The sequence below is a fragment of the Symphodus melops genome (assembly GCF_947650265.1).
Source record: "Symphodus melops genome assembly, chromosome: 7".
In the NCBI taxonomy this organism is placed as follows: Eukaryota; Metazoa; Chordata; class Actinopteri; order Labriformes; family Labridae; genus Symphodus; species Symphodus melops.
Genome location: NC_136697.1, coordinates 28,512,054 through 28,527,191, shown reverse-complemented (window position 1 = coordinate 28,527,191; position 15,138 = coordinate 28,512,054). Strand labels below are relative to the sequence as shown.

The following is a 15,138-nucleotide window of genomic DNA, read 5'->3' as shown; positions in this document are numbered from 1 at the left end:
AGCTCTTTTTTAGAGCATTGATAAAGTATTACATTGAATAGATAAGTTAAACATTTGTGTTCTCAGTCAAGTAAAAGTGAAACATGTCAAATGTTCTGAAGGAAGTGTGGCTGAGTTGAGTTTTTGTCATGAAGCTTCATGTTGTGTGAATGTTGGACAGAAGATCTTCTTTGGAACAGGAACCAGAGTCATTATTGAACAGAGTAAGTGCTGAAGCATATTATTAAAGTAATGTTAAATATGAGTAATCATTGATCATGAAATACTGACAAAGGGCCTTTATTAAAAACAAGTATGGATACAAGATACGACGAGCTTTTAAACTGCAGACTTCCTATAATTAAGAGAGACAGAAATATAAAGAAAACATTCAGTTCAGATGTATTAACTTCATTAGCATGCTAAACATTAGCATTTACATCATTAAAGCTAAAATAAAAACACAAGATCAAGCACAATAAAGAAAGCTGAAAAATGAAAGAGACGGAGCTGTGCGGGGTTACAGTTTAATGTAAAATATATCAACTTAAAAATGCATGCTAACTAACAGATGACTGTAATATATAAACATAGATTATACATAAGAACAGTAACAGAGCTGAAACAGTTCTGGGATCAGTTTGAAGGTTTGTTTTAAGGTGTTTTATTCTGAGTTCAGTGAGCAGAAGGAATAATGAATAACTGTGATATAAACCAGAGCGTCGTCTGCATAGTGAGGTTTGTGTCATGAAGCTTCAGACTGTGTGACATACGGCTCTTCAAACAAGATCCTGTTTGGTGCAGGAACTAAACTCCATGTTGATGACAGTAAGTTGATTTATTAAACCTTTAAATACACGTCAGGCTTTTCAGTAGTTCATCCACTCGCCTCAGATAAACATTGTAAGTCATGTTCGTCCCTGTAGGAACAGTAAATGTTACATATTTTTACTCGTCAGTTTAAAGCGAGTGCAGGACCAGAGAGGCTGGAACAGATAGATAGATAGATAGATACTTTATTGATCCCGAGGGAAATTCAAGGCATCCAGTAGCAGTATACAGACAGGCAGGACACAAGACATTAGTTACAATACACACCCGCTGTCCCCCCTCCCCTCTGTATACAAAATCCCCCAAACAAGATTTAGCAGCCCCTATGTGACTAAGAGTAAATATAATTATATGTTAAACCTGTGCAGTTAGCATTAGCAATTAGACTTAAAACTTATATAGCATAATGTACATAACCTGTGAAGAGAGAAAAACATGTGTTGAAGCAAGCTCAGCTTCTCTGCTCTCCGCTTCATCTTTATTCTTCAGCAGAAATGTAAAACGTGTTCAGATGTGTGTTTAGAAGGTGAAGTCTGGTTCAGTTGGTCACACTCAGTTTGTGTCATGAGGCTTCATGCTGTGTGAATACTGGATACAAGCTCTTCTTTGGAGCAGGAACCAGAGTGATGATTGAACCAAGTAAGTCAAACCATGAATGAATAATAAGTCAGTTAATAACAGGTTATATCCAGAAAGGTCATTGTTTCATAAATATGTAAAACACGTTTAACTAAACTCATCTCAGGACTCAACGATTTCATGTGATGTTATCACTCAGGAAAAGGTCCGAAATGTTAGATATGTTTTGTAAAAGGAGTTTGGTTCTGTTTGTTGGTTCTGTCTGTTGGTTCTGTTTGTTGATTCTGTCTGTTGGTTGGCTGGTTGGTTCTGTTTGTTGGTTCTGTCTGTTGGTTGGCTGGTTGGTTCTGTTTATTGGTTCTGTCTATTGGTTCTGTCTGTTGGTTGGCTGGTTGGTTCTGTTTGTTGGTTCTGTTTGTTGGTTCTGTTTGTTGGTTGGCTGGTTGGTTCTGTCTGTTTGTTGGCTGGTTGATTCTGGTTATTGGTTCTGTCTGTTGGTTGGCTGGTTGGTTCTGTTTATTGGTTCTGTTTGTTGGTTCTGTCTGTTGGTTGGCTGGTTGGTTCTGTTTGTTGGTTCTGTCTGTTGGTTGGCTGGTTGGTTCTGTTTATTGGTTCTGTTTGTTGGTTCTGTCTGTTGGTTGGCTGGTTGGTTTGTGTCACACTGCTTCATGTTGTGTGAATGCTGGAGGTGGAACAAAGCTTTTCTTTGGAAGTGGAACCAGTTTAAAGATAGAAACCAGTAAGTGCTGACTGACGTCAGAAAAGTCTAAATCCTGTTATCTTGTCAAACATTCATACATTTTGTTAATGTTATATTATTTACCTTAAAAGGGATTATTTTAGGTGTGTAGAGACGTAACAGAGTCTGAGAGCAGCAGATCTCATCGTGTCCTGACAGCTCACGAGCGTCTTTTTGATATTTCCTTCTTTGCTCTGTGAATTTTTAGTTTCCCCTTCAAACAGTACGACATCGAGTGTTTATGTGTTAAATGTGTGAAGCAGCACAGCACATAATAAACTCGCCCAGAGACGGGAAGTCGGGGTTAAAACGTGTCCAATGCAAACACTGCCGGTGTCTTTGTTCTGTTTAGACGGTTTACAGGAGGAATGAGTCGAATTTTAGAGTGCAGGACTTCAGTGTTTGTTATTGTAGTTTGTTGTTCTAATACTATTGACTGGCATGGTGACCTGGTTAGTCTTGACTGGTATGGTGACATGTTAGTCTTGACTGGTATGGTGACATGTTAGTCTTGACTGGTATGGTGACATGTTAGTCTTGACTGGTATGGTGACATGTTAGTCTTGACTGGTATGGTGACATGTTAGTCTTGACTGGTATGGTGACATGTTAGTCTTGACTGGTATGGTGACATGTTAGTCTTGACTGGTATGGTGACATGTTAGTCTTGACTGGTATGGTGACATGTTAGTCTTGACTGGTATGGTGACCTGGTTAGTCTGGGTCCACTCTGATGGGACTGGTTCAGTTTGTGTCATGGAGCTTCCTGTTGTGTGAATGCGAACTATAAGATCTTCTTTGGAAGGGGGACCAGATTAACCATTGAACCCAGTAAGTTGTTGTTTCAAATCTTCAATACACATGGCGTCCTTAAGACCTTAAATGTCACTTTGGTAGGAATATATACACTGATGATAAACAGATAATGGACATTTTAACAGATCACGTCCAATAATGTCCAAAAGTGAAGCCTGACTGTCCCACAGTAAGCTTTGGTTCAGTTTGTGTCATGAAGCTTCCTCATGTGTGAATACTGGAGGTAACAGAAAGATCATCTTTGGAAGGGGAACCAGATTAACCATTGAACCCAGTAAGTTTTTGTTTAAAATCTTATGTCTTCAACACTACTGTGTAACAAGTTTGTCATTGTGTTGGCTATGGTCCTCAGTATTCTGTGTTTGAATGAAAAGAGACAGAAATGTTTACAGATTAAATCCAATAATGTCCAAAAGTGAAGCCTGACTGTCCCACAGTAAGAAGAGTGTAGATGTGTAAAGGATTAATGACGTGTTTAAAGGATGGTTGTCTGAATGAGCTTTGGTTCAGTTTGTGTCATGAAGCTTCCTCATGTGTGAATACTGGAAATGTCAATAAGATCTACTTTGGAAGGGGAACCAGACTAACCATTGAACCCAGTAAGTCTTTGTTTAAAATCTAATGAACATGACAGCTTTAAGTGTCAGAATATTTATATATGAACTGTTATATTTCATGAGATCATCTGTTTTTAATCATGTGGTCATGTTTTAATAATAATAATAATAATAATGAATCTGATTTTAATCATGTGGTAGTTTTTGTACTGTGGTTTAACCGAGACCAGAGTGCTCCGAGACAAGACGAAGACCAATTTAAAATCTTCAATAATCATGACGTCTGTGGGTTAGGGAATATATCAAGATAATATTTGATTAGATAGTTCATCATCTTCAGTGAATCAGACACTGCTTTGTTCCCAGCAGCTTTCATATCAAACTTTTAGTGAAAGTGAACAGCAGCACTCGTACGTCCATAAAACTTCAATCCATCTAAACTCTGACTGAATCAGATGTTGAAAATGTCAAATGATGTCTGAGGTGTCAAAAAGATCCTCAGAGGTGAACAAGAGTCCACATGTACATTTTATAGAACATGAACTGATAATCATTTTTAATTACTAACTAAAGTCTCCAGAGTTTAAAGGATGGTTGTCTGAATGAGCTTTGGTTCAGTTTGTGTCATGAAGCTTCCTCATGTGTGAATACTGGAGGTAACACTAAGATCTACTTTGGAAGGGGAACCAGACTAACCATTGAACCCAGTAAGTCTTTGTTTAAAATCTTCTGAACACATGACAGCTTTAAGTGTCAGAATATTTATATATGAACTGTTAGTGGTTCTAAACTGTTTCTGGCTCTTGACGCCTCTTTGACTTTATAAAACTTTGGCGACATCAAACATCCCAAACACAAACAGCTTATTGATCCAGTTAATCTGATTTAAATTATTTGGTAGTTTTTTTTGATAATAATTAATCTGATTTAAATTATTTGATATTTTTTGTACTGTGTTGTAGTCAAGACCACACTAACCAAGACCAGAGTACCCCGAGACAAGACTAAGACCTGAAATATGACTGAGAAATCATCAAGTTGTGGGCGGATGAGCATCTTGAACATTAATTTTAAATCTAGAGCCCGTCTAATCTGAGGCTGAGTAACAATGTTCTCACTTCTGAGATGAGACCAAGACCTTTAAAAAGACCGGTCTCCAGATACAACACTACAGTGTAACAAGTTTGTCATTGTGTTGGCTATGGTCCTCAGTATTCTGTGTTTGAATGAAAAGAGACAGAAATGTTTACAGATCACATCCAATAATGTCCAAAAGTGAAGCCTGACTGTCCCACAGTAAGAAGAGTGTAGATGTCTAAAGGATTAATGACGTGTTTAAAGGATGGTTGTCTGAATGAGCTTTGGTTCAGTTTGTGTCATGAAGCTTCCTCATGTGTGAATACTGGAGGTGTCAGTAAGATCTACTTTGGAAGGGGGACCAGACTAACCATTGAACCCAGTAAGTTATTTAAAATCTTCAATAATCATGACGTCTGTGGGTTAGGGAATATATCAAGATAATATTTGATTAGATAGTTCATCATCTTCAGTGAATCAGACACTGCTTTGTTCCCAGCAGCTTTCATATCAAACTTTTAGTGAAAGTGAACAGCAGCACTCGTACGTCCATAAAACTTCAATCCATCTAAACTCTGACTGAATCAGATGTTGAAAATGTCAAATGATGTCTGAGGTGTCAAAAAGATCCTCAGAGGTGAACAAGAGTCCACATGTACATTTTATAGAACATGAACTGATAATCATTTTTAATTACTAACTAAAGTCTCCAGAGTTTAAAGGATGGTTGTCTGAATGAGCTTTGGTTCAGTTTGTGTCATGAAGCTTCCTCATGTGTGAATACTGGAGGTAACAATAAGATCATCTTTGGAAGGGGAACCAGACTAACCATTGAACCCAGTAAGTCTTTGTTTAAAATCTTCTGAACACATGACAGCTTTAAGTGTCAGAATATTTATATATGAACTGTTAGTGGTTCTAAACTGTTTCTGGCTCTTGACGCCTCTTTGACTTTATAAAACTTTGGCGACACCAAACATCCCAAACACAAACAGTTTATTGTTCCAGTTAATCTGATTTCATTAATGTGGTAGTTTTTTACATGTTTAAGGATCAAGGCCTGGAAAAAACCAACATGTTTAGGGATTGAGAACGTTTAAAGACCATCTCTGACTCAGACCGTAACACTGGGAAGGTTTGACGCCATAACCAGGAGATAAAATCAAACTACAAATTTAATGAAGTTGGGTTTTTTTGTATTTCTAGAAAAAGTTGTTTGCTATCTAATCACAATAATGACCTGGAATAATATTTGATTAGTTGTCCAGTGTCGGCCAGTCTGAGACCGAGAGACTGAGTGAGAATGCTTTGAATTCTGAGACCTTCAAAAAGTGGCCGAGAGACGATTCTTGGTCTACAACACTACTGTGTAACAAGTTTGTCATTGTGTTGGCTGTGGTCCTCAGTATTCTGTGTTTGAATGAAAAGAGACAGAAATGTTTACAGATTACATCCAATAATGTCCAAAAGTGAAGCCTGACTGTCCCACAGTAAGAAGAGTGTAGATGTCTAAAGGATTAATGACGTGTTTAAAGGATGGTTGTCTGAATGAGCTTTGGTTCAGTTTGTGTCATGAAGCTTCCTCATGTGTGAAGACTAACAATAAGATCTACTTTGGAAGGGGAACCAGATTAACCATTGAACCCAGTAAGTTATTTAAAATCTTCAATAATCATGACGTCTGTGGGTTGGGGAATATATCAAGATAATATTTGATTAGATAGTTCATCATCTTCAGTGAATCAGACACTGCTTTGTTCCCAGCAGCTTTCATATCAAACTTTTAGTGAAAGTGAACAGCAGCACTCGTACGTCCATAAAACTTCAATCCATCTAAACTCTGACTGAATCAGATGTTGAAAATGTCAAATGATGTCTGAGGTGTCAAAAAGATCCTCAGAGGTGAACAAGAGTCCACATGTACATTTTATAGAACATGAACTGATAATCATTTTTAATTACTAACTAAAGTCTCCAGAGTTTAAAGGATGGTTGTCTGAATGAGCTTTGGTTCAGTTTGTGTCATGAAGCTTCCTCATGTGTGAATGTCAATAAGATCATCTTTGGAAGGGGAACCAGACTAACCATTGAACCCAGTAAGTCTTTGTTTAAAATCTTCTGAACACATGACAGCTTTAAGTGTCAGAATATTTATATATGAACTGTTAGTGGTTCTAAACTGTTTCTGGCTCTTGACGCCTCTTTGACTTTATAAAACTTTGGCGACACCAAACATCCCAAACACAAACAGCTTATTGTTCCAGTTAATCTGATTTCAATCATGTGGTAGTTTTTTTAATAATAATTAATCTGATTTAAATTATGTGGTAGTTTTTTTTATAATAATTAATCTGATTTAAATTATTTGGTATTTTTTGTACTGTGTTGTAGTCAAGACCACACTAACCAAGACCAGAGTACCCCGAGACAAGATTAAGACCTGAAATATGACTGAGAAATCATCAAGTTGTGGGCGGATGAGCGTCTTGAACATTAATTTTAAATCTAGAGCCCGTCTAATCTGAGGCTGAGTAAAAATGTTCTCACTTCTGAGATGAGACCAAGACCTTTAAAAAGACCGGTCTCCAGATACAACACTACTGTGTAACAAGTTTGTCATTGTGTTGGCTGTGGTCCTCAGTATTCTGTGTTTGAATGAAAAGAGACAGAAATGTTTACAGATTAAATCCAATAATGTCCAAAAGTGAAGCCTGACTGTCCCACAGTAAGAAGAGTGTAGATGTCTAAAGGATTAATGACGTGTTTAAAGGATGGTTGTCTGAATGAGCTTTGGTTCAGTTTGTGTCATGAAGCTTCCTCATGTGTGAATAACTATAAGATCTACTTTGGAAGGGGAACCAGATTAACCATTGAACCCAGTAAGTCTTTGTTTAAAATCTTCTGAACACATGACAGCTTTAAGTGTCAGAATATTTATATATGAACTGTTAGTGGTTCTAAACTGTTTCTGGCTCTTGACGCCTCTTTGACTTTATAAAACTTTGGCGACACCAAACATCCCAAACACAAACAGCTTATTGTTCCAGTTAATCTGATTTCATTAATGTGGTAGTTTTTTTACATGTTTAAGGATCAAGGCCTGGAAAAAACCAGCATGTTTAGGGATTCAGAACGTTTCAAGACCATCTCTGACTTAGACCGTAACACTGGGAAGGTTTGACGCCATAACCAGGAGATAAAATCAAACTACAAATTTAATGAAGTTGGGTTTTTTTATGTATTTTTAGAAAAAGTTATTTCCTATCTAATCACAATAATGACCTGGAATAATATTTGATTAGTTGTCCAGTGTCGGCCAGTCTGAGACCGAGAGACTGAGTGAGAATGCTTTTAATTCTGAGACCTTCAAAAAGTGGCCGAGAGACGATTCTTGGTCTACAACACTACTGTGTAACAAGTTTGTCATTGTGTTGGCTATGGTCCTCAGTATTCTGTGTTTGAATGAAAAGAGACAGAAATGTTTACAGATTACATCCAATAATGTCCAAAAGTGAAGCCTGACTGTCCCACAGTAAGAAGAGTGTAGATGTGTAAAGGATTAATGACGTGTTTAAAGGATGGTTGTCTGAATGAGCTTTGGTTCAGTTTGTGTCATGAAGCTTCCTCATGTGTGAATACTGGAGGTGTCAATAAGATCTACTTTGGAAGGGGAACCAGATTAACCACTGAACCCAGTAAGTCATTTAAAATCTTCAATAATCATGACGTCTGTGGGTTGGGGAATATATCAAGATAATATTTGATTAGATAGTTCATCATCTTCAGTGAATCAGACACTGCTTTGTTCCCAGCAGCTTTCATATCAAACTTTTAGTGAAAGTGAACAGCAGCACTCGTACGTCCATAAAACTTCAATCCATCTAAACTCTGACTGAATCAGATGTTGAAAATGTCAAATGATGTCTGAGGTGTCAAAAAGATCCTCAGAGGTGAACAAGAGTCCACATGTACATTTTATAGAACATGAACTGATAATCATTTTTAATTACTAACTAAAGTCTCCAGAGTTTAAAGGATGGTTGTCTGAATGAGCTTTGGTTCAGTTTGTGTCATGAAGCTTCCTCATGTGTGAATACTGGAGCTGCCTATAAGATCATCTTTGGAAGGGGAACCAGACTAACCATTGAACCCAGTAAGTCTTTGTTTCAAATCTTCTGAACACATGACAGCTTTAAGTGTCAGAATATTTATATATGAACTGTTAGTGGTTCTAAACTGTTTCTGGCTCTTGACGCCTCTTTGACTTTATAAAACTTTGGCGACACCAAACATCCCAAACACAAACAGTTTATTGTTCCAGTTAATCTGATTTCATTAATGTGGTAGTTTTTTTCATGTTTAAGGATCAAGGCCTGGAAAAAACCAACATGTTTAGGGATTCAGAACGTTTAAAGACCATCTCTGACTCAGACCGTAACACTGGGAAGGTTTGACGCCATAACCAGGAGATAAAATCAAACTACAAATTTAATGAACTTGGGTTTTCTTTTTGCAGTTTTAGAAAAAGTTATTTGCTATCTAATCACAATAATGACCTGGAATAATATTTGATTAGTTGTCCAGTGTCGGCCAGTCTGAGACCGAGAGACTGAGTGAGAATGCTTTGAATTCTGAGACCTTCAAAAAGTGGCCGAGAGACGATTCTTGGTCTACAACACTACTGTGTAACAAGTTTGTCATTGTGTTGGCTATGGTCCTCAGTATTCTGTGTTTGAATGAAAAGAGACAGAAATGTTTACAGATTAAATCCAATAATGTCCAAAAGTGAAGCCTGACTGTCCCACAGTAAGAAGAGTGTAGATGTCTAAAGGATTAATGACGAGTTTAAAGGATGGTTGTCTGAAGGAGCTTTGGTTCAGTTTGTGTCATGAAGCTTCCTCATGTGTGAATACTGGAGGTGTCAATAAGATCTACTTTGGAAGGGGAACCAGACTAACCATTGAACCCAGTAAGTCTTTGTTTAAAATCTTCAATAATCATGGCGTCTGTGGGTTAGTGAATATATCAAGATAATATTTGATTAGATAGTTCATCATCTTCAGTGAATCAGACACTGCTTTGTTCCCAGCAGCTTTCATATCAAACTTTTAGTGAAAGTGAACAGCAGCACTCGTACGTCCATAAAACTTCAATCCATCTAAACTCTGACTGAATCAGATGTTGAAAATGTCAAATGATGTCTGAGGTGTCAAAAAGATCCTCAGAGGTGAACAAGAGTCCACATGTACATTTTATAGAACATGAACTGATAATCATTTTTAATTACTAACTAAAGTCTCCAGAGTTTAAAGGATGGTTGTCTGAATGAGCTTTGGTTCAGTTTGTGTCATGAAGCTTCCTCATGTGTGAATAACAATAAGATCTACTTTGGAAGGGGAACCAGATTAACCATTGAACCCAGTAAGTTGTTGTTTCAAATCTTCAATAAACATGGCGTCCTTAAGACCTTAAATGTCACTTTGGTAGGAATATATACACTGATGATAGATAGATAGATAGATACTTTATTGATCCCGAGGGAAATTCAAGGCATCCAGTAGCAGTATACAGACAGGCAGGACACAAGACATTAGTTACAATACACACCCGCTGTCCCCCTTAAATAGGTAATAAACAGATAATGGACATTTTAACAGATCACGCCCAATAATGTCCAAAAGTGAAGCCTGACTGTCCCACAGTAAGCTTTGGTTCAGTTTGTGTCATGAAGCTTCCTCATGTGTGAATACTGGAGGATACACTAAGATCATCTTTGGAAGGGGAACCAGATTAACCATTGAACCCAGTAAGTCTTTGTTTAAAATCTTCTGTCTTCAACACTACTGTGTAACAAGTTTGTCATTGTGTTGGCTATGGTCCTCAGTATTCTGTGTTTGAATGAAAAGAGACAGAAATGTTTACAGATTACATCCAATAATGTCCAAAAGTGAAGCCTGACTGTCCCACAGTAAGAAGAGTGTAGATGTGTAAAGGATTAATGACGTGTTTAAAGGATGGTTGTCTGAATGAGCTTTGGTTCAGTTTGTGTCATGAAGCTTCCTCATGTGTGAATGCCAATAAGATCATCTTTGGAAGGGGAACCAGACTAACCATTGAACCCAGTAAGTTATTTAAAATCTTCAATAATCATGACGTCTGTGAGTTAGGGAATATATCAAGATAATATTTGATAAGATAGTTCATCATCTTCAGTGAATCAGACACTGCTTTGTTCCCAGCAGCTTTCATATCAAACTTTTAGTGAAAGTGAACAGCAGCACTCGTACGTCCATAAAACTTCAATACATCTAAACTCTGACTGAATCAGATGTTGAAAATGTCAAATGATGTCTGAGGTGTCAAAAAGATCCTCAGAGGTGAACAAGAGTCCACATGTACATTTTATAGAACATGAACTGATAATCATTTTTAATTACTAACTAAAGTCTCCAGAGTTTAAAGGATGGTTGTCTGAATGAGCTTTGGTTCAGTTTGTGTCATGAAGCTTCCTCATGTGTGAATAACAATAAGATCTACTTTGGAAGGGGAACCAGATTAACCATTGAACCCAGTAAGTCTTTGTTTCAAATCTTCTGAACACATGACAGCTTTAAGTGTAAGAATATTTATATATGAACTGTTAGTGGTTCTAAACTGTTTCTGGCTCTTGATGCCTCTTTGACTTTATAAAACTTTGGCGACACCAAACATCCCAAACACAAACAGCTTATTGTTCCAGTTAATCTGATTTCATTAATGTGGTAGTTTTTGTTTTTCATAGTAATTAATCTGATTTAAATTATTTGGTATTTTTTGTACTGTGTTGTAGTCAAGACCACACTAACCAAGACCAGAGTACCCCGAGACAAGACTAAGACCTGAAATATGACTGAGAAATCATCAAGTTGTGGGCGGATGAGCGTCTTGAACATTAATGTTTAATCTAGAGCCCGTCTAATCTGAGGCTGAGTAAAAATGTTCTCACTTCTGAGATGAGACCAAGACCTTTAAAAAGACCGGTCTCCAGATACAACACTACAGTGTAACAAGTTTGTCATTGTGTTGGCTATGGTCCTCAGTATTCTGTGTTTGAATGAAAAGAGACAGAAATGTTTACAGATTACATCCAATAATGTCCAAAAGTGAAGCCTGACTGTCCCACAGTAAGAAGAGTGTAGATGTCTAAAGGATTAATGACGTGTTTAAAGGATGGTTGTCTGAATGAGCTTTGGTTCAGTTTGTGTCATGAAGCTTCCTCATGTGTGAATGCTAACAATAAGATCTACTTTGGAAGGGGAACCAGACTAACCATTGAACCCAGTAAGTCATTTAAAACTTTACATGTGAACTATTTGAACATCTTGAATTGTAAAGATGACTCATGTGAATCTTAATGAATCCAGAGAGGCTAGTTGATAGTTAACGTGCTCGAGCTCCTCCTTTAATGAATCTAACACAAAGTATTAATTGTATCAAACCTAAAATACAGACTCCTTCAGATCAACATCAACGTGTTAATTCACTTCATCTAGATGATTTTCTTTCACATGAAGACGCTGATTTTATTCAGTATTTTCTACTTCTTTTCTCCAGATCTCAGCTTGTTGTTTTTGCTCTCCACTGGTTTTTCCTGTGATAACAAAAGACTTTGTGAAGCTGTCGTGAAATGAACGAGTTATCAGGGTAAAATCAGGGTTCTTATCTCCGGGATAACCAGGTCAGAAAACAGCCGGCGTGTACCTGTTATCACAGGAGGTTTAAATAAAGAGTGGGCTCAGGGTGTTTGATGAATGAACACCAAGCATGAAACTAAAGGCTTCTTATGATTTGGGCAGAAGTGTTGAATATAAAAATGTTGAACATGGTCAGCGATGATTGGACATGGATTTAAAACGTGATAGATCATGACTGAAATACCTGAAGTAAAAATGAAGTTTGGTTCAGTGAGTGTGTCACTCAGAGTAGTTTGTGTCACGGCGCTTCATGATGTGTGACTGGAGGAGCAAACCAGTACAAGATCTTCTTTGGAAGAGGAGTCAGATTAGACGTTGAACTCAGTGAGTACTCCTTCAGATTATCACCAACATGTGGGATTACTTAAAAAAAGAGTAGACAGCAGTCCTTCTGATCGTCTCTTGTTTCCATGGAGAAAATCTGAACATTGTCGTTAAATTCTCTTCTAAGATGATCAGCGTGAAACTGATCTGAACTCTGCAGATTCTTAAAACTAACTTTTACTGTCAGATACAGAAAGACGCTCAGTGAAGTTACAGTGATGAACATCTTGATTTAAAAACTAAGACAAACCCTCAAAGAAACACATGTTGAAATCAAGGTCACCTTCTTCACTAGTAACTAGCAGCTTATTAGCATGCTAATGATGAGAAGCATCATTATTAAGCCCTTCACTAAGAGGTCACCCTGCTAATCACTGATAAGTGATGAAGCTGTTGAACATGACACATGATGTTAACATGCTTTGTTTTGTTTGACCCTTAAAAAGTAGAACATGTAAGATGGTCTTTAAAAAAGCATCACTTTAAGAGTTTGGTCTCTAAGACTTCACATTTCATTTCATTGAACATTCGTCTCACATTTTAAATCAAAACAAGCTTTTAAATTCATGACAGAAGGACGCAATGAAAGTCACACTTGTTTTTTAAAGTGAGGTTTGGTTCAGTTCTCGGGCCTCGCTGACTTTATGTCACAGGGCTCCATGCTGTGTGAATGCTGGAGGAGGATATAAACTCATCTTTGGAAGTGGAACCAGATTAACCATTGAAACCAGTAAGTACTGGTAATAGTTATAACTTCATCTATACAGCACCTTAAAGAACTCTGGTTTACAAAGATAATCCAACATCAACCTACCTAACCTAACCAACATATTTAACCCGGCCCTCACAGGAACCATCATGACAATCCAGAAAAACTATTCCACAAGCAAAGATTTATTTTAATAAAATTTGAACTAAATCAAAAAATAACAAGAGCGGTCGTACCAGTCTAAAAAGTCGACTTTCAGGAAAACAAATCAGTTCTTGTTTGATCTGGAAGGATTGTCAGTTTAACCTTTTATTTTGAACAGTTTCAGTTAAAACTTCAATTTTAAATAAAGCAGTTGGTTGACAAAACTAAGAGATATTTCACTCTTTAAGATTAATAAAATGACTGTTTAAATGAAAGTACATCAGAGTATCATCTGCATAGTGAGATGGTCAGTGAACTTTATGTACCGAAGCTTCAGACTGTGTGACTTCTTTTGGTAACAAGATTATCTTTGGAAGTGGAACCAGATTAACCATTGAAACCAGTAAGTACTGATATCAATCTAAACTATAACTGATAGGAGGTTCAAAGAAATCCAAGCAAAATAAAACAAAATGTGCACTCTTATTGTAGAATATCTAAGAGGTCCACTTCAAGGAAAAAACATGTATCCAAAGATTTAAACAGTTTGTGACAAATAAATGTTTAAAATATTGATTTATTTCAGTATAAACTGTGATTAAATGAATCAATCTGAATGAAGCTGTTGGTTAACTGAACTGACTGATATTTAAAATGATCATTTAACTATTTAGGTTTAGACTTTTCTTAACTAAAGTGAATCATAGTAATATCTGCATGAGTGAGGTTTGTGTAGTGAAGCTTCAGACTGTGTGACATATGGTGATAACAAGATCATCTTTGGAAGTGGAACCAGATTAACCATTGAAACCAGTAAGTACTGATGTAAATCTAAAGTATCACTGCAGAATTAAAAAAAAAAAAAAAAAGAACATTTTGAGCTTCCATGTTTTACGAAACAGTTTGTTTGATCTGGAACATGATGTAGTTATTTTGTGATTAGTCTAAATATTGAAAGTATTGTGAATTAATCATTTTAATGTTAATACCTTTGGTTCAAACTGTTTTTAAAAGTCATCAGTCTAAATGAAGCGGTTGGCTGAGAAACCAAAAATAGACATTTAATCGTCTAACTGTTTAGGTTTATTAAAACAACTTTATTTAAAACTAAAAGTCAACTTTTCTCAAACACAGTAAATCAGAGTATCATCTGCATATTGAGTTTATTCAGTGAGGTTTGTGTAGTGAAGCTTCAGACTGTGTGACATATACATCTGGTGGTAACAAGATCATCTTTGGAAGTGGAACCAGATTAACCATTGAAACCAGTAAGTACTGATATCAATCTAAAGCATCACTGCAGAATTGAAAAAATTAAAATAGAAAAATTTGAGCTTCCATGTTTTACGAAACAGTTTGTAACAGATTGTAAATACATCATGTTATTGTTCATAACTTCAGTTTAAACAGTTATTAAAAGTCATCAGTCTAAATGAAGCTGTTCGTTGACAAACCTAACAGAGACATTTAATTTATTATTGAACCATTTAGGTTTATTAAAAGACAGTTTTTTAAAACAAAAAGTCAACTCTTCTCAAACACGGTAAATCAGAGTATCATCTGCATATTGAGTTTATTCAATGAGGTTTGTGTTGTGAAGCTTCAGACTGTGTGACATATTTATCTGGTAGTAACAAGATCATCTTTGGA

At 36.6% G+C, this 15,138-nt stretch overlaps 1 protein-coding gene across 1 annotated transcript in view; it reads left to right on the top strand.

The window, feature by feature from the left end:
• Nucleotides 1-1,435: 1,435 nt before the first annotated feature.
• The window catches only part of LOC306826988 (uncharacterized protein), a 30,485-nt gene continuing 16,782 nt past the window's right edge, over nt 1,436-15,138 (top strand). Inside the window, exon 1 of the mRNA XM_079348592.1 lies at nt 1,436-1,449. Coding sequence (XP_079204718.1) covers nt 1,437-1,449 — 13 coding nt within the window. The 5' untranslated portion in view covers nt 1,436. The remainder of the gene's footprint in view (nt 1,450-15,138) is intronic.